At 49.8% G+C, this 19,437-nt stretch overlaps 5 protein-coding genes across 5 annotated transcripts; 3 read left to right on the top strand and 2 right to left on the bottom strand.

Moving 5' to 3' along the window:
• Positions 1–677: 677 nt before the first annotated feature.
• Positions 678–1,865, top strand: PtA15_3A97 (uncharacterized protein; the record flags this gene model as incomplete). The annotated part of the gene is made up of 6 exons (XM_053167946.1): positions 678–889; positions 932–983; positions 1,101–1,316; positions 1,388–1,502; positions 1,582–1,626; positions 1,726–1,865. 6 exons carry the CDS (start codon positions 678–680, stop codon positions 1,863–1,865), a joined length of 780 nt encoding a protein of 259 aa, XP_053018288.1.
• A 507-nt stretch (positions 1,866–2,372) lies between these two features.
• Positions 2,373–3,364, bottom strand: PtA15_3A96 (uncharacterized protein; the record flags this gene model as incomplete). The annotated part of the gene is made up of 4 exons (XM_053167945.1): positions 2,373–2,547; positions 2,621–2,726; positions 2,798–2,951; positions 3,047–3,364. The coding sequence occupies 4 exons, from the start codon at positions 3,362–3,364 to the stop codon at positions 2,373–2,375; spliced, it is 753 nt and encodes a 250-aa protein (XP_053018287.1).
• Positions 3,365–4,020: 656 nt separating this feature from the next.
• Positions 4,021–6,021, top strand: PtA15_3A95 (uncharacterized protein; the record flags this gene model as incomplete). The annotated part of the gene is made up of 3 exons (XM_053167944.1): positions 4,021–4,390; positions 4,467–5,782; positions 5,887–6,021. The coding sequence occupies 3 exons, from the start codon at positions 4,021–4,023 to the stop codon at positions 6,019–6,021; spliced, it is 1,821 nt and encodes a 606-aa protein (XP_053018286.1).
• Positions 6,022–9,646: 3,625 nt separating this feature from the next.
• PtA15_3A94 (uncharacterized protein) lies at positions 9,647–10,605 on the bottom strand (the record flags this gene model as incomplete). Its single annotated transcript, XM_053167943.1, has 3 exons — positions 9,647–9,884; positions 9,980–10,286; positions 10,353–10,605. 3 exons carry the CDS (start codon positions 10,603–10,605, stop codon positions 9,647–9,649), a joined length of 798 nt encoding a protein of 265 aa, XP_053018285.1.
• Positions 10,606–10,810: 205 nt separating this feature from the next.
• Positions 10,811–13,611, top strand: PtA15_3A93 (uncharacterized protein; the record flags this gene model as incomplete). Its single annotated transcript, XM_053167942.1, has 16 exons — positions 10,811–10,915; positions 11,012–11,131; positions 11,209–11,228; positions 11,289–11,352; positions 11,426–11,567; positions 11,692–11,774; positions 11,896–11,962; positions 12,083–12,162; positions 12,257–12,357; positions 12,424–12,518; positions 12,605–12,749; positions 12,859–12,945; positions 13,049–13,176; positions 13,255–13,272; positions 13,357–13,448; positions 13,546–13,611. 16 exons carry the CDS (start codon positions 10,811–10,813, stop codon positions 13,609–13,611), a joined length of 1,413 nt encoding a protein of 470 aa, XP_053018284.1.
• Between the last annotated feature and the right edge of the window lie 5,826 nt (positions 13,612–19,437).

Raw genomic sequence — 19,437 nt, 5'->3', positions numbered from 1 at the left:
GTCAGCCGATGCGTTTTTAAGGCAACCAGGAGACTCAAATAAGAGGTGCCAGAAATGGTGGGCGAGTATAACCTCAACTCGCTATAATCATGTGGTTTGGGAAGGTGTGGAAGAGTGTATGCAGGAATGGAATGAGAAGGGAGAGTTACTCACTGTCAAGGTTTCTTGAGGGATCCTTGTTGGATGGTGGAGTGGAGCGAGTGGGTCGCCCAAGATGCCCAGCGCGGTGCCTGCTGATTTTATATGCCGCCAAGCGGAATAGGGTCAAGCTGTGGGTGCTGGAGACCAGTTAGGGCTAAGGGATGGGGCTGGAGGACGTGCTTCAGATCAAGAACCGTCATACAAATGCATCGCAAAGACGTCGCGCCTGCGAGCATGGCTTCCCGGATAGTGCGCCGGACTCAAAAGATGGATGCTGTCTCAAGAGACCATCTCCACTTTGCTTGGTATAAACACTTCTTTGCACCAAAGTCCGTCGCAGAACAACTTGCACTTGGTCATTCCGGCCAGGGGGTTGGCTATGATCACCATCATCAGTCGATGACGTCACACTGCACAAAAGAGTGGCAGGATGGCCAGCAGGATCGGTGCGGAACAGCAGACTGCTCCAAGGCCTTGCCATCCTCAATCGTCAAAAGAGAAGCAAGACGGACTCGACAGGTTGAAGGGAGCCGAAAATGTCCAAGAAAGGCCTCAGCCCAGAAGAGAAGCAAGCAAGGACCCTCGAGTTCTTCCACGAAAATGTCGGTCACTGTAACATTCCTGCTCTTGAACGGAATATGCATGACTATCGACATCGAGGAAGACTAGCAGCTGATGTTTTGGCTCCTGACCACCAATACAACCCCGCCAAAAGGATAGCTTCTTTATCCTCAAAGACCTTGTCAAGGTCAGTCTGACTTGAGTCATCTACTCTCGAGCCCCGTCTCAGATCTCACATTTTTGTCATCCTCAATAGCTCGTTCCGAAGGCCAAAGGCGTCGGTAAGCCGCCCGGTTCTTACTTCCACAAAAACGCCCATGAACTCGATCCAGACGTGCCATTGATCATCATCCACGTCCGAGGATCTCTCTCTCTCATTTGTGCCTATAGTTGCCCAGAGCGTGGAGCAGACTGTCAAAAGCTTGGTCGATGATGGGCTGGTCCACGTCGAAAAAGTCGGGACCGTCAACCTCTTCTGGAGCTTCTCGTCCGAGGCCAGTCTGGCGACCTCGCGCGCATTGGCCGGCTTGAAGGCCGAGCGCGACCGGCTGGAGGAGGAGAGACGCGTGCTCCAGAGTGCACTCGAAAAGGCTGCCGCCGATCGGGCGGCCAACGTACGTCTTCCTGTAGCTTATCTATCTGCCCCAAAATAAATCTCAATGGCTCTGTTTCGCATCTTGATCAGGAGGAACGCGAGAACAATCTCCGGGAGATTAAAGTCTTGAGACAGGATATCTCAGACATGAGAGCTAAGCTCAAAGTGTTGAGTAACAACGACCCACAAGTCTTCGAAGAAAAGAGTCAGTTCTTCGTTCCTCTGTAAACCAATAACCAGAGCTCTCTAACTGCGCGCACGGCCTCCATATGTTTCTACTACAGTGAGAGTGTGTCAGCTTTACAAGAGCGGGGCGGAAGTTTGGACAGGTGCGACCTCTTTCAGTGGCGACGAGTCTATAATCCCGAGGATTTGTTGGGGTAAGAAGAAACTGACGATTGTCTCTGTCTGCTCGTTGATATGCGCAGAAAACCTGTCGATGATGATGAGCTACTGTCGCAACGAATATCAGATCGACCGGGCAAAATTCTGTGCACAATTTGATCTAGCCGAAGATTTCGAAGAAGCGCCGGAAAAGATCGAGGCTGTCGAAGATACAAAAGATTAACAGGCCTTCTTTTAGTTGTGACCAATTATCCTCTTTGTTATCACTATTTATTGTCATACCCACTACATAAGTACTTTGGTTTCTCAAAGCCCTGCATCATATATCACTTGCCATGCCGTTTGGGCTGCTTGGAATGGTCGAAGGAATCATTTCATTTGTTGATCTTCCCCCACTTTTGCATGCAAAATACAAATGTGCCACTGTCCAAACTCTACCATTCCTGTCCTGGATTGCACCAAAGTGATTTTGTAACATTTCAATTTAGTAGAGCTGGTTGCTATTTTAAAGAGAAGAAAAACAAAAGAATCCGTTGCGTTTGAAAGGCTATATCGTGTGTAGAATATGAGGCAAGTCTGGTCTGGATTTTGGTTTTTACATTTTGAATTGTTGATTGATCACAAAGTGCGTGAAGAGAGTCCATGAATATTGAAGCGTGGATTGTAAGTCGTTGAGCAAGATCGTAGAAGAAGGAAGAAATAATCAAGCAGAAGGACGGATTGCTGTAGATCAAGAGACGAGCCAGGCTGAGAGCGAGAGGGAGAGGAGCATAAGGCCGATCCACCGGTTCCGGCGGCTCATCTGATCGAATAATGATGGACCCGCCTGGGCGACGACGACAGTCACGGTAGCCACGGCGGGGTTGATTTGGACAGTCCTGGCTGGGGCGGTTGATACCCAAGTGCTGAAACCAATACGGGGTTTGTTTGATTGAGTGTTGGGTGGTACGGCGAGGATGCAAGATCGGGAACACTTACGCATTTGACCATGCTTGTCCACTGCACATACTCGGGGAGATAATCTGGCAGCGACACTGGGTGCACGCGGCGTCCATGCAATGGGCATACCAGCCGTTCTGCTGGACTGTCGGGGCCGAGAGAAAGTAAGGCTGATCAGCACCGCGAATAGGGTGACGAGCAGCGAGGGGCACGTACAGTTTGGACATACGCTGTTGCAGGCCATGTCTGACCAACAGGCGGCGGTGGAGCCGGGATTGATGATCGGCCATCCTCCGTTGCTGATCATCGTGTTTGTCGGTGGGGGCACGGTGACGGTGACCGCGACCGGGCTGGCATTCGGGTATCTATCCTGGAGACAGACGAGGAGAGGAACAACACGGGTCTCAGAGTCAAGTAGACATTGGCTTGAGCAGAGGTTGTATGTATGTGGGTTTTTCGAACTACCTTCGGGATCACGTTGACGACGGTGATGACTTCGATCTCGAGCACGACCTGTCGCTTGGTGAGGGTGACTGAGGTGGGAGCACTCAGCGGTGCAGTGTAGGTCCACGGAAGAGGGGGGTCCGCGCCGGGCCGATTGAGGTCGCCGTCACGGAGGGCGGAGGGGGAGCCGGTGGACTGGGCGGCGAAGACGAGCTGGTTGGCGGACGGCCGTGCGGGCTGGTGGTGGTAAGCCGAGCTCGGCACACGGTACGAGGGCATCACCGGCGTCGTCGTCGACGTCGTCGGCAAGCTCACGTTCAGCAAACTGCTGGCTTGCATGGTCGGCCCGAACTACAACTCGAGATCCTAAAAGCGCCCGGAGGCGTGTGTTTGCTAGTCTGGTCGCGGTTCCTCGGCGCGCCAATCGATACTGAACATTCCGGGAACCAGAAAGCTTAGGAAACATGAAAACGACATGGATCGCGGACGAGCAGGTAGGATTGTAGCTCGAGGACGCACAAATGGACGACAACCAATCTATGCCGGACGGAGTTTCGGCCAATGGACGGGGCAGGATGGCTTGGGGGATCGTGATCGACGCAGGGGGTCGTGACAGACGGGAGGCGCGCAGGTATTCGGCTGCTGGTATTTGCGACGATCAAGGATGAAGCTGGGTGGTTATCGTGGCGAACCCAGCCGGTCTCTGGACTGGATGGGCTTGTTTCAGGAGTCACTCCGCCCGACGCGATTCCACGCGACGGACACCTGGATTATGTGATTTTCTATCGAGCTTTCCACCCAGCTTTACTCGCGCCAACGCTGGGTAAAATAAAATAAAAATGTTTGAAGAAAGGGATCACGGCTGCCTTCATCATCTTGTCCGCAGGAGATGCAGGCTGGAAAGATTAAGGTTTGGATCTCAATTAAATATGTTGCAGGTTAAGCCTTGAGCCGAGAGCCAACCAAGAAACCAGCCACAAACCACATCGAACACGATGGCCACGACAGCCCTCGACGGGCACAGCAGCAACACGAACGACGAGCAGGACAAGAACAGCAGCACTCCTCATGAGACCGGCACACAGGAACAGGCAGAACCACTCGCAGAGGACAGAGCGCGCGAGAAGCAGTCCACCGGGCAGACAACGACCAGGGCCGAGAGAAGGCCCAGCAAGACAGTCCCCAAACTCATCCAGCTCATCGGCAACAATGTCCCAAGCATCCCACTCCACCTCCTCAAACGAAACCCTCCCGCTCAAAACCCGCCTCCCTCCGCCCCCAAGTGGCTCTGGGCTCCGATCGACCACCCGGCTCGGAAGGATGGCCTGAAACTGAAACATTGGGTACGTGCTGATGATCAGGAGGGTTCGTCTAGTTCTCTCAAGCATCGCTTCCTTCGCTCCTCCCTCAATCACCTCTTTATACTGTGCCTGTGATCTAGTCTATCGATTCGCGAAATATGATACGACATCCAACGTTTTCAGCTATACGACCGAAGAATACTACCATTTATTAAGAGATGATCACTGGACCAAGGCAGAGACAGATTATCTGTTCGAGCTCTTGAATACCTACGACCTGCGATTTCCAGTAGTACATGACAGATACGAGTATGTGGGCAGCCATGAACGAACGCTAGATGACCTCAAGGCACGATACTATTCAATCTGTCAGAAGTTGATCCCTCACCGACCGTCTGCTACGAACTCGACAACAGCCAGCCATCTGGATGACCCAAATAAGAAGCAGTTGATCCAATCCTATCACTTCGATAAACAGAAAGAAGCCGAACGAAAGAAGCATGTGAAATCCTTATTGAATCGCACCCCAGCTCAGTTGCAAGAGGAAGAGTTTGTTTACATCGAGACGCGTAGGTTAGAGCAAAACCTGCTCAAGCGGATCAAGAATCGGGACGAACTCATGAAGGTCATCGGAGGCTTCCAGCATCAGATCCTGAACGAGATGAAGTTCTGGCCCATCGTCGAGCCGAGTCCCACCACGCTCCAACTGTCCCGTCTGGCGATCAGCAACAGCATCAACAGTCACTCCCACTCGGCCACCAATCCATCTGGGCTTACTCAATCGAGCCATCCCAGCCAGTCTGACAAGCGCAGCGCCCGAAGGGATGACGTGCTGGACGACACCCCGATCTGTACTAGTAGTGGAGGAGCTCTTGGGAGCAACGAGCATGAGATGAATGTGGATCGTCCGAAAGCGATCGACCCATTGGAGCAGATCGAGCACGACAAGAAACACTGCATCTACCGCCTAGACTCCCAGTCCCTGCCAGGATCGACGGGTGGCTCGACAGGGCACCATCGGACGGTTGGGCTGCGTTCGGCCCGGATCACCTTGCCCAAGACGGTCGCCGCCTCCACCCGGCTCTCGACCGTCATGGCCGAGCTCCAGATCCCGAGCCTGCTGAGTTATCTGCCCAAGCCATTGATCATGCCCACACGGGAGATCGTGGAGAGCTACGAGCGGCTGATCCAGGCGACCAACCAGCTCGTCGACCTCAAGCGCCTCGTCGACCGGGTCGACACCGACCTCAAAACCCATCGCAAGAAAAAGGACTCCCTCCTCGCCTCTCTTCCCGCCGCCCCCGTCAACCATCTTTCATCGGCTGCGGAAGATCCCCCCACTGGCCTTCCCAAAACCGAACCCCTTAGCCATCCTCCTTCGCAGACAAACCCTCCAACCGAACCCAACCCATCCAATCCTTCCCATCCGGGCCCAGATCCACCCAAGTCTACCTCCGTAAGTCCACACACTCCTCATCCACACCCTTTTCTCTCATAGACCATCTTGCTCACGTGCCCCCCCCCCCATTATTTCTGGGCGCTGAAACGGGACTCTCTCAGACTAAAAAACGATCGGCGTCGGTTTGCTCGTCCTCCTCTTCCTCCTCTTCGACCACTGGCTCACCCAACCATCACCAAGAACACCATCCCAAAACAGGAGCCCAATCCAGCCGGAAAAAGATCCGGAAGAATTGACCAGCCCCATGGTCACAGCCCCGTAGGACCTCCTGCCACAAGCCTCTCCCCTCGTTGCGCGCATTCTTTTGTTTCATGTAATCAACACTCAGAAATTTGTTTCACAAGTCAGAGAATCAAAAACGCTCACATTCAAGACGTGGGACACGTACATAGGGACCTCTACATACGACGTCATGCTACATAGTCTGGCAACCCAGCCAGTTACGGCGGCTAATTGGTCTGGCCCATGTCGTGCGCACCCTCCAGCCGCCCTGGTGGTGACTACGCATGTCGGCCTAGTGTTTCAAAAATGCACCTCTCATCATGCGTGCACCCTTGGTAAGGCATCATGTTTTTCTTCCATATCGGTGCCCTACCTAAACAGAAGGGAATCCCTTCAGGCCATCAAGCTTCAGTCTTGGTGGCCTGGAGGCCCTTGTGACCATTCACCAGGAAAAAAAAGTAGTCAGTTGATGACAACTGACATAACACAGCTCTGGTTTCAGCTCCAAAGCTACTCCATCTGCTAGTTCAGGGCTGGCTGGCACACAGCTCAGTGCCCATTTTGGCACAGCTGAAGCCTCTAGCTTGCAATTTTCACAAGCTGCTCCTCAGCTTTGTCCCAGGCAAAGCTGCTGCTCAGCCTTGGCCTAGGCCCAGCTGCCCCTCAGTCTTGGCACAGGACAAGCCACTGCTCAGCCTTTGCCTGAGCAAGAACGGGTGTTGATAAACACACACCCGTCCCCCGGAGGCAAGCCCTCGCCCACGCCCTTTGAAAAGGGCGTGTGGGACCGCACACCCTTGATAAAGGGAAAAAGGGCATGCACACCCCTGTATGGGCGTGCGAGGGCGTGCACGCCCCCACATGGGCGTTCACGGGCGTGCACCATGGCTCGTCGGGAGCTCCTCGGCGGGCAGATGCAAGTATACCTGCTCGCCGAGAGCCCCTCGGCGGGCAGTTACAGATACCACCTCGCCGAGAGCCTCTCGGAGAGCAGGTATACATGCACCTGCTCGCCGAGAGCCTTGCCTGCTCGCCGAGAAGGATAACTCTCGGCGAGCAGGTATACAAACACCTACCCGCCGAGCCTGCTCACCGAGAGCCCCTCGGCGGGCAGGTGCATGTATACCTGCTCGCGCAGAGAAATCCTCGGCGAGCAGGCATACAGATCCCACCTCGCCGAGAGCCTCTCGGCGAGCAGGTATACATACACCTGCCCACCGAGCCTGCTCACCGAGAGCCCCTCGGCGGGCAGGTGCATTTATACCTGCTCGCCGAGGGAAATCCTCGGCGAGCAGACATACATATCCCACCTCGCCAAGAGCCTCTCGGCGAGCAGGTATACTTGCACCTGCCCGCGGAGAGGCTCTTGGTGAGCAGGCTCGGCGGGCAGGTGCATGTATACCTGGTCGCCGAGAGAAATCCTCGGCGAGCAGGCATACACCTCTCGGCGAGCAGGCATACATATCCCCGCTCGCCGAGAGCCTTGCCTGCTCGCCGAGAAGGATAACTCTCGGCGAGCAGGTATACAAACACCTGCCCGCCGAGCCTGCTCGCCAAGAGCCCCTCGGCGGGCAGGTTCAAGTATACCTTCTCGCCAAGAGCCCCTCGGCGGGCAGGTTCAACTATACCTGCTCGCCGAGAGGCTCTTGGCGAGGTGGGATATGTATGCCTGCTCGCCGAGGATTTCCCTCGGCGAGCAGGTATAAATGCACCTGCCCGCCGAGGGGCTCTCGGTGAGCAGGCTTGGTGGGCAGGTGTATGTATACCCGCTCGCCGAGAGGCTCTCGGCGAGGTGGGATCTGTATGCCTGCTCGCCGAGGATTTCTCTCGGCGAGCAGGTATAGATGCACCTGCCCGCCGAGGGGCTCTCGGTGAGCAGGCTCGGCGGGCAGGTCTGCTCGCCGAGAGGCTCTCGGCGAGGTGGGATCTGTATGCCTGGAGCAGGTGTACATGCACCTGCCCGCCGAGGGGCTCTCGGTGAGCAGGCTCGGCGGGCAGGTGTTTGTATACCTGCTCGCCGAGAGTTATCCTTGTCGGCGAGCAGGGATACATACACCATACCCGCCGAGGGGCTCTCGGCGAGCAGGTATATGTACTTGCGCCAACCCACCGAGGGGCTCTTGGCGAGCAGGCACGGTGCACGCTTGTGCACGCCTATGTGGGGGCGTGCACGCCCTTGATAAAGGGTGCGCGGTCCCACACGCCCTGTTCGAAGGGCATGGTCGTGGGCGTGCCCCCGGAGGACAGGTGTGCATTTATCAATGCCCGTTCTTGCTCAGGCAAAGGCTTGGTCGTGGGCGTGCCCCCGGAGGACAGGTGTGCATTTATCAATGCCCGTTCTTGCTCAGGCAAAGGCTGAGCAGTGGCTTGTCCTGCGCCAAGACTGGAGGCAGCTGTGCCTGGGACAAAGCTGAGGATCAGCTCGTGAAAATTGCACTAGAGGCTGGATAGCCAGCTGGAGCAGGTGTCATGTCAGTTGTCATCTAGTGACTACTGATTTTTCCTGGTGATTGAGGCTACACGTCTGCCTCGAATATGTGCCGCTAGTTCTGAACTCCCTGCTCGGGCGGAGTGGTCAACACTTGTTGCATGGTGCCACTGCCAACCGGAGAGAGGGACTCGAATTATGGATTTTGGTGGGCACTTTTTCACAATCAATCTGCAATCTTTTTCCTCTTGTTTTCATTTCCACTAGAGTCCAAGGTGGCTACGCCGCCGCCCTTTCAAGGGGATTTGTTGCGGGATCCCCAATTGCGCGGAGGGAAGGGGACCATGTTGAAAATTATGCAGGTACTGGATGACTTCCCGTCATCATTTAGAGAGCTCTAGATGCCTCTCTAAATCCTAAATTAAGACACCTATCAAAAATTCAACCAGTGCACATGAAAGTAATGAACTGTAGGGCTAGGAAAACAATTCCCTATTTGTCAAAAATTAAGAATTTGGTTGTGTAAATTGAGATCTGGGAGGCTCCCAGACTCGACGGGAAGTCCTCCACTAAAGATAGCCAAACTTTTTGAATCTGATGGAAACATTGAGGAGATCAGTTTTTCACCTTGCCTGTCAAAACATTAGATTCTAACATTTGATTAGTTTATCTTTTATTTTATGATTTGTGTAATATGACACATCATGATGCGCCCAAACGGGTCAAGCTCATCACCCTATCATCAAACCATCAAGGACTTTTTTGATGGATTTTTGAAAAAGGCAGCAAGCCTTAAAACCACTGAGTCGATAGCTGGCACTCAGGCTGAGGCGAGGACCCCTGGTGCCTGGCCCCTCAGGTTCGAGCGGCGAAAGTTTCTTTTCTCTTTTTTCTCCGTCGCTTTGTTGTTTGAGTGACTCTCTAAATCGGAGTCGATAGCAAGCAAGACAAGATGCATGCGTATCCACCCGTGGCCGGACTCTGCTCCCCACTCAGCCCCGCAGAGCAAGTTACTGCCCTCCCGGCTCCCACCGAGAGGCTCGTGTTAGGCTCGCAGTGTCCTATGATTCACTCCGTGGGCGGCTGTCGTGAAGTAACAGCCGGGCTGCCAATTTGGAAGTAGGGGGACAAACTCAGGAGGGAAAAACACCAAGGGGACGACAGTGCGGGGATAGCAATTTGAATTACTGGTTCAGTAACAACCTCAAGTTTTAATAACCACCCAAGTCTTCGGCTTCAGGTTCTGCAGGAGCGACTTGAGGTTCCTGGTTCTCAGGGACAGCCTCCAATCCACCTTCACCAAATGAGGGGTTGATCTCCGCAGGTCGGGAGTTTTCTGAGACAGGCATCTGAACGATGACTTCCTCCTTGGGTTCGAAGATGGTGACCATGTCGGGCAAGGGTTTAGGTGGGGCGCCACCGCGGCCTTCAGTGTCATTACCTCGCATGCTGGATGTCATCGATCGATGTCAGGACAGACGCTTGGGACAGAATCTATGAAGGAAGTGGGAGTGGTAGGAAGATCAAATAGAGAAGTTACATACATCTTGACTTTGATACCGAGGACACCCTGTCGGAGGAGGACGTGTCGGACGGCCTGGTCGACGAACTCGACGCTGGGTTGACCGGAGTGAATCATGAATCCGTCGGTGAATTTCATGGATTTTGCTCGGGCAGCTCGCAACTTTCCGGAGACGACGACCTCACATCCCTTGGCGTTCGATTCCATGATGAATCGGAGAACACCGTAGCAAGCACGACGGACAGCAAGACCACCGAGCAACTTGTATCGAAGAGATTCGCATTGAGCGACGGCGCATAGCCCACGCTGTTGAACCTTTTCGGCGTAGACTAAATCATGCGTTTACAGTTAGTAGAGGTTCCTCCGGTTTTGGGGCTGAAGTTGATTGCGCTTACGCTCAACACTTCCTTCAGGGAATTTGAATCGCTTTTGTACGAGACTGGTCAATTCACGGATTCGACGACCCTTCTGGCCAAGAACCTCTTGAGTGTGGGTCGCACGGATGATGACCTCGGTTCGAGCGTGAGTGACTCGAACTTCACATCCAGAGTAACCCTCTTCGGCAAGTTCACGGGTGAAGAACTCCGAGAGTTCCGCGAAGAATACGCCGTCGGCCACAAACTTTCTTCGCTTGCTAATGGTCGTCATCTGAATAGTCGTCGGCCGTAAACAATTTTCCAATTAGTCAAGGCCGTCATTCGATGTTAAACAGCGTTGGTGGTTGAAGTTGAAGTCCGGGGTCAACATACCCTGGTGTCCGATGGTATGGGTTTCACGACTTGAGGAGGGGCGTGATGCTTTGACGACGTTAAGTGAGGGGTTGCTTGCCCGGGCGGATCGGCTGGGATTGCCGATGAAGTCAGACGCGCAGTCTCACCTGTCCGCAGTCAGGCTTTCAAAACCTAAGCGTGTGCAGCTCGAACACAGCTCCGGGAGCCGGGATCGGGTGCCCGGAATGGTGAGTTGACCGACTGAACCCCGTACCCGGGTTACATAATCACATGGCGGCTGTGACCACGAATGACATCATCGACGTTATTCCACATGCTGATAGCAAAAGGCAGCATCACAAGCTGATAACGAAAGGCATATCCGAAAAGGCAACACGGAGCTAGACCTTTCCCGTACCGTCATTATGGCCAGGCAACCATTTGAATGTCGCTGGGGTATCTTGGTCAGTATGCTAGACCTCTGAGTCGGAGGTCAAACGTTGCCATTCATCACTGATTACTGATATTTGTGTGACTACAGGGCGCTGGTGGTATATCTGAGTGAGTTGCAGTGATTCTCTTTGGATGGAAGTACTTCCTAAGAGCTCTTGATCGAATCAGGAAATTCGTCAGAGACCTTTTGATTGATCCGCAAACTCGCCAAGTCTCTGATATCCATCATCGAGTGAGTGCCCTGACTGTCCACTAGCTATCTAATCAAGGGAATTCGGATCGATAAAGATATTTATTGTACATAGGTTGTTGCGATCGGTTCGCGATCAGTCGCCAAAGCGGTGGACTTCATCAGTCGCATTGGAGGCTTGGAAGCGCATTCACCTAAGGCGTATGGCTCTTATGAGGATTTGGTTTCCGAACCAAATCTCGATGTCATTTACGTCGGTGGGCAGCAGCATTCACTTTATTCAAAATTGAACTCACCTGTCAATAATTAGTGCAAGGACTTCTCCGTTTCGCTTCTTGGCCAGTCTGATAGAAAATTATTGATTGTACAATTACATACTAGGTACCCCACATTCCTCTCACTTCTCGGACGTGATGCTTTGCTTGGGAAATAAGAAACACGTGTTGTGCGAAAAACCGATGTCGGTCAGTCTCTTGTTAAAAGCATATGCGCAAGTTTCAACTCAACTAGATCTGTTTTAAAACTTGCTTGGAAAGTTTGTTGGGTCTTGATAACACAAAATATCCGTTGTTCCTCTTTTGCAAGGTTAATGCGGCCCAAGCTCGAGAGTTGTGTCGATTAGCCGCAGAACAAGAATGCTTTCTGATGGAAGGTGAGCAAGCCCACCACTTTTGATGCACTTCTAAGGCCTGCCTTTGCCTAAAATCGCACGTGAAATCTTCTCAAACCTTGCATGTCTATTCAAGCTAACTGATGCGAAAGATGTTGTTAGCCGTGTGGACTCGGTTTTTGCCCATTACCCATAGCTTCCAAAAATTAATTGCGTCGGGAGTAATTGGCGAAGTTCAGCGGGTGAGTACCTTTCTCTAGTACATAGTATAATTTGATTCGAGCCGCTTCGATTATCCTGAGCGGTTTGCGACACTCCTCCCTCCGGGCCAGATAGGTTGATTCGGATTTGAGCGTCGATTTCTCTCCAGATTCATTGGACCCTGACCATCGCCTGGTTAATTCGGAGCTAGCTGGCGGGGCACTTCTTGATTTAGGGTAAACAATCTCCGCATGCCTACCGTCTTCATGAATGCCGATGCCTGGTTGTTACCATTCTTTCAGTCCTTATCCATGGACAATGCTTGCACTCACATTACTTCATCAAAACATCAAACCCGAATCATCATCTTTCCACGACGAAAAAGCTGCCACGCCAGGTAGGTCTTGGGAACTGGCTGCATAATTTGTTAAGGGGTTTGTACGTTTGAATTAATAAATTTATCAACTCCTTATGGCTTTACAGCACCTATCAACCTGCCAATACCCAAGATATCTGCATCTGGGACAATGTATAAGCATCCCAACGCCAATCTTTCATCTTATCCAGTGGATGGCTCAGTGATAGCAGTTCTTGAATTCCCTACCCCTTCTGGTGGACAGGCACAAGGGTAAATCGTTTTATACCGTTTGTGGCAATATCAAAATCATAATGTCACGGACTCCGATCATGATGTTCCCGATAAAGCATAATCTGTATCTGATTTTCAGATTGTTTAGGTTATTGATTTCCAGCATGTTTCAAAACACCAATCAAGATAGGGCAGTGACTATCTATGGCACCAAAGGTAGAATCAGGATTCCATCGTAAGCCATACTTCCTTATTCCTCTCCGCTAATCAACTTCCGGCCTGGTAGCGTGGGGCATCTATCACGTAACTCTCATATTTTTTCCACTCATGATTTACAGTCCTGCATGTTGTCCACATGAGTTTGGAGTGAAACTCTACCCTGATAAAATCACAGAAGGCGCTTCTATCTCGAGTGAAGAAAAGGACAGACAACACCGGGAGGTGATCCACTCGTTTGAGATTCCAGGTGAATAAACCGCGTTTATCATCGCATTGAATCTTGTTGCGAATGTGATCTTAAATTGCGTCGCTTCCGTTTCTATAGGAAATGCACGAGGGTATAGTTCGTCAGGGTTTTGCCTATTGTAAATTCGATCGCACAAGGGCCTCACAAACTCTTCTCTGTCATCGTTTCTTTTCGAAACAGTGTGGGAGGCCGATGAAGTTGCAAGATCTATAGCATCCAACACGCTTGAATCCAAACGTATGCCTCATAGCGAAAGCATATTGATGATGGAAGTTGAGTACTTTATCCTTAGTTTCCTGATTGTAGCATAACCAATTTGCATGGTGTTGTTAGTTGATGTAATACTCGCATCCTTCTCAACTCTGCTAGGTTTTTGACGAGATTCGCAGACAGATTGGATTGAAATATCCCAATGCTATCCAATCAATATCTTAATTTGTCGTGGTGATGGCCATAAGGATAATCTCCTCGCTCATTATCTGACCAAATCAAAAAATCTGATTCCACCTTGATATTATACAAGTTGTGTATCGGTATAAATTATTCGTAGGGTTTAGTCAATTGATGAATTATCCATAGGGCTCAGTCAATTGATCATTGCTATTGCGGACCTCACAAAACCATCCATTTTTGGAGTGGAAATCTGGACACTCCAACAATAATTGGAGTGAACTGGTGTTCACTCCAAAATTGGAGTGGATGTAGTTATTCTTTGGTGTGGATTTTGCCTGCCCCTTTCCTGAACTGGCACTTACCTTTTGCCAATAGGGGGTTTCTAATTGAAACCCCCTATTTGCAGAAGGTAAAACAGTTCCATGTGCATATCCATCTGAAAATTGCAAAAGCAGAAACACAAATGAGTGGCTGGTCTATGTGAAGTAGTTGTGACCTCTAGATGAACTGCAGAACAAAGAAGCCAGTCTTGAATTCAACCATTTTCCCACCCCTTTTACATATAAGGCCAAGTGATACCCAATTGGTGGTACCTGGCACCTGCGGGTGCGGGGGTGGGTGTTGCAATTTGGCAAAAAAACGTACCAGGTACACGGGTGTCATGCTTAACACCCACCACTCTATGTGGATAAAGGTGCCGCAGCACCCCTCTCAATGACGGGTTGGTGCTGTTCATCTCTCTCATCTCTCAGTCATGCACCTCCTCATCTTTTGGTGTTTTTGTTCCTTTTTGTCTTTTCCTTCTGCTCTCTGTTGTGTGTGCGCACAGGTGTAGCGCGCAAGGAGATGATGAAATGTATGTGACAGGTCTCCTCCCTGAGTCCAAGTTCACAGAGCTTGGATGAAGGGAGCGGTATGCCATTCTGATCCAAGAAGTGGAGCATCACCTTTTCCAATCATAATCAAGAATCCCAAGTCCAGAGTCCTATCAGATCCATTTCCTTTCCCAGAATCCTCAAGTATCCAAACAAACAACCGTTGTCAAGAATCTACACCTTGAAAAAACCTCAAAACCACTTCCCCCCAAGGCTATCACCTTAAATCCCTACAACTCCTTTTTTCTGGACCATCCCCAAGGGCATCCTAACCAGCAATTTCCCCTCCTAGCGCTGCTGCTGGCCTAGCACCAAGTAGAGCTCCATACCGGCGCTGAGCAGGCCAGCTTGACTAGATGTCAGGTCCATTGGATGGGGAAGCTAAAGCAGGGCATTGACAAACTTCTGGTGGCCCAGCAGGTATTGCTCACTTGACCAGGATTGGGGGTACCCCAAAAGTTGCATATGCTTTTCCCAGTCCGCCATCATGGGCTTGGCTTGGTTGGGATGAATGTCAGCGTGGTCAGAACCAAAACTTGCCTGGCTATTGTGTTGATCTTATTTTTCAATTGCTCCCTGAATGCTTTTTTTGGCTATTATGATCCATTCAAGGTCCTCAAATCATCATACTCATTAGGGGGGTTCAAAATTGAACTTTACTAAACTTTGGAGCCAAATTTAAGGCCTTTATGAACAAAATTTTAAATTTTTGGGAAAATGCGCACCAGCAGGTGATACTGAACAATCAGTGCAATCTACCAATTTTTTAAGAAAAATGTTCATCAACACCTTACAATGTGTCCCAAAGTTTTGTAAATTTCAATTATGAACCCCCCTATTGAGATCCCATCCATATATATCACAACATCATGTTAAGAACCAAAAAGAAAAATCAAGAAAGAAATCAGTCATACCAACGGTGGGCCGCTATGCGTTAGCGTCGCGGAAAAAAGCGCCCGCCAATTTTGACTAGCGTTAGCGCGCTGTTAGCGCCGCTATGCTGCGCTAATTTTCAACGGCGCTAACAGCGCGCAAATTCCTTGTTAGTGTTAGCGCACCGCCGCAGTCGCCAAGCTACACTACTATGCGCTACAGCGCTTTTAGCGGAAAAAAAGGCCTGGCGCGCGCTCTTTGGCGCCCTCTGTGTGTAGCATTAGCGCAATTTCTCGCATCTGCGCTAACGCTACGCTAAGAGCTAAATTAGCTGCGCACCCTGTGCGCGTAGCATTGGAATGGAGATGGTACAATTCCGCTAACGCTACGCTAAAAGTTAGCGGGATCCGCTACGCTACGCCACACTAACGCTACTGTTAGCGTAGCTGGCCCACCGTTGGCCATGCTACTTGAGTGATTATGACTGACATGAAATAGGTACTTTACCAGCCTTTTGGCCTTGAAGAACTGGCCAAAACAGGCGCGGAATGAGGCGGCGGCGATGGGGGAAATCTGGCAGTGTTGTCAAGGTCTCCGGGGAGGGATGAGGATGGGGAGGGGGACAGAGGGCCAAGCAGAGGCAGCAAGGGCAAAGTGACAGGCTGTGCCATGTGGGGTAGGGAGTAGCCAGAGGATGTGGATGATGGTATGTGCTGAGGAGGCAGATGTTTGAGAGCATTGAGAAAGCGGATGGATGAAAATTGGAGGGGGGAGGAAGTCAAGGAATTGGGAGAAATTTCCATTTCAAGCCCAATGGGCATCAGTTGGGTGGGAATTTGGGAAACCAGGAAAGTTTACTTTTGACAGTAAACCAAATTTTAACTCCTTTGGTTTCTGGAAAGTTTCTGAAAACACTTAATGTGGGTTTGGAAACTTTCTTGTCTTCAAGAGAAGATTCTGCCAACTGTTTGGGGTGGCCAAACCATCATGAAGCTTTTTGGCCAGAAACATTTAGGCAGTCTGGTTAAAGTTCTGAAAAACTTTATTGCAAACCAGAGATTGAAATGTTTTAGTGCAAAAAGTTCTGGCCAAATGTTTCTGGCAACTAAAAAGTTTCCTGAAACTTTTCAAATTGGTCCAGGGAGAGCATAAACTTTCCCAAAACCATCTCCAAACTGGAAACTTCTCCAAAAACCATTTGAAAACCACAAAAAAATTCCATAACCACATTGGAACGGTAAAACTTTTTGTTAAAATATTTTACACCCAAAAAGTTTTGCCAGAACCAAACTCAAACCAAAAAACTTTTAAACACCACTCAAAAACCTGAAACTTTTTTACATTGTTAAAAAGAAACTTTTCTTGTAGCTGTGGTGTAAAGCATGACCCTTCCACCAAAAAATGTATTGGTACCAAGTCTGGTTTCAATTTTAAGCAAATTAGAAATGAACACCAGTGCCCTCAACTTTTTTTTGAGGGGTGGTGTACCCAACCAACCAAGTTTTGGCAGGTTAAAAATCAAGCCAGCTCTTGTAGAACACAGTTGCAGTCTCAGATTACATCAGATCCAAGACCTTGACTGTGGGCTAATCCCTGCTGCCGCCTGGGAACACATCAGAGCTGCTGCGCTATTGCAAGTTTATAGCAGAATAGCACATGTAGCGCACCTTTAGTGGCAAAAAGGTTTTTTCAGCTGTGCTGCGCTATATTACCTCAAAAGCGCAGTGTTATCCACTGCGCTACAGATTTTCCCCTTGGGGGAAAAGCACATGTACACTATGTTTAGCTGTAGCGCAGTGTGTAGCCCTCTGCACTACACTTTTTGGGGTGGACATGTAGGGGGTACCCGCTGCGCTGCGCTAAAACATGCACTTTTTTAGTGCAGTGTAGTCTCTCACCATTGGATACAGGCTGATGCACAATACATGCATTGCATTGGTTTCACAGTTGCATGTGTCAAAGGTATAGCTTGCCAAGAGGTACATATTCCTCCTGGAATGCCAGCGCAACAAGTTTTATTCCAGGCCCTGATAGAGCACCTTGGACCTACTTGTAGGAGGAGGTTTATTCCCCAGAGAGCGCGGACATCCATTAACCCAATGTTTTGCAGTTTGCTGATAGATGCCCAGCAGTTGCTTCCCCAGATACAGCCAACAGGTACAAGGATAATTCTTATCCAGCAAGCTGATTTATGTACAGTTGCAGTCCCTCCGAGGAGGTTGAGGACAGCACAACCTTGGCAGGAGGGACTTTCTTGCAAGCGGTGAATGTTGGCACAGGAGGAACTCAAGTTTTTGACAAATTCCCAAAATTTCAGTAATCTACAAGTTCCTCCCTTACCTTAGAAACTTTGTTCCTTTTTTTCCCAAATGAAAGATATCAATTTTCCAGACAGAACCACATTCTACAAAAAATATTATATCATTTTATTGACCTCTAATCAGAGCATTAAATCATCCAACTCCCTTCTTAGGGGCAGACTTGAGTAAATCTAAAAACTGCCCTTGGATCCTTTTTTTACCTTAAAGGTTAGAAATCTTGGTGACATCTAATGTCCAGTTTTCTTAGCTAATATCAGCTTTGTATGTTGACCTCATTCAACTGTCAGTGACACTGCCAAAGGGGTTATATTGGTCACACCCCACGCAATAGGGCTGACGGGGGGTGACCAATGTAATATTGGTCTCCCAGACCAATATTCGTTTCTATTGGTGGAGCCCACCAATACATTATCTCTTGGTTGTAATGTATTGGTGGGAAACACCAACATAGGATTGGTTGCGGAGACCAATATTATATTGGTTGCCTCTGGTCAACCTTAGCGCGGGGGATTGCAACCAATATAACCAACCCCCTTTGCAGTGTGAGAGTGTGAGTTTATGGTCTCTGATAAGGTTTCCAGTGCATTCCTTGATCATTTTTTGCCTTTGAAGCACCTGGAAAAGTAAGAATGTGGTGCTGGTATAGGGGTGAAGCCATGCTTCTTACCTATCATTTGATTTAACACACCATACAGGAAACATTTGATGTTGGGGTTTAAAAACTGAGGCAAAAATAAGACCTGGCATCAATGCAGATTTTCTGTTCCTGCCACCCCAGCTTTCTTTTTTTATTAATTTCACATACCAATCTACATCCGGTCATTTTTATGTATATGCAACTACTAGAGGCCAATATATAATCTTGAGACAAATGTAGGGACGTCATGAAGCCAATTTTGATGTGACTAACAATGTATGAAATCCAGTGTGTGTGTGTAGATGTAAGAGAAGAGAAGAATAGAGAAGAAACAAAGATAAGAAGAAAGGAAACAGGAATTCTACACCGTAACAACAGTAAAGTATGGAAGTAGCCTATTATTAATTTTATTAAGAGAAGAAACTAGACAAGTTTAAACAAAAAGAAACCAACTTTAGAGCAGAGAGGGGTTTGAATCTGAGTGCTTTGGATTTTGGAAAACCCCAGCCCTTCATCACATCCCACCATTTTATTTTGCTTCAGCGCGCATCAAAGGCCCTGTAACCTTGAGCAAGTGACTGAACTAGAGAGGGTTACTCAGGTTTTCACTGAGGTGTATCTCTCCTGCGGAGGGCCCTTTGGGGTCCCTTGGAGGGACTTAATGTGATTCTGCTTAAGCTTGAACAATTCAATATTTTCAATGGGCTAAAGTTATGGCCTTTGAGCCACAGCACCGGTAAAATTTTGGTTTTCTGACCAACACAGCTGCAAACTTGGCATGTCAGCCCCTTATTGTTGCCCAGCAGGAAGGGTGAAAACCTGAACTCAAATGTCAGGATTCCCTGGTTTGGGTTTTGATGAGTGTGGGGAGGTGTGGGGGGTAGATTTTTGGGATAGTGTTTTTTGGAAGAGCGGAAAAACGGTTGTAAAATAGAAAGGAAGAAGCCTCTTGGTTAAGTCTGGGGGGCTCTCCTTCGGGGCCCCCCGGTTGGTGCTTATGTGACGTCATCGGTTTCACTGTTGCTCCAAGCCAGAACAGGCCAGCACACTTCGGCAAACCCAATTACCATCTCACCACAATAACTTGGTCAGAAATCGTATTCCACATCCTACTCACCGTCCGGCCTGCACAATCCAATTTCATTGATTTAGACAAAGACAA

Source organism: Puccinia triticina, chromosome 3A (assembly GCF_026914185.1).
Source record: "Puccinia triticina chromosome 3A, complete sequence".
Classification (NCBI taxonomy): domain Eukaryota; kingdom Fungi; phylum Basidiomycota; class Pucciniomycetes; order Pucciniales; family Pucciniaceae; genus Puccinia; species Puccinia triticina.
The sequence above is the reverse complement of the archived record's forward strand: the minus strand, read 5'-3'. Positions and strand labels throughout refer to the sequence as shown.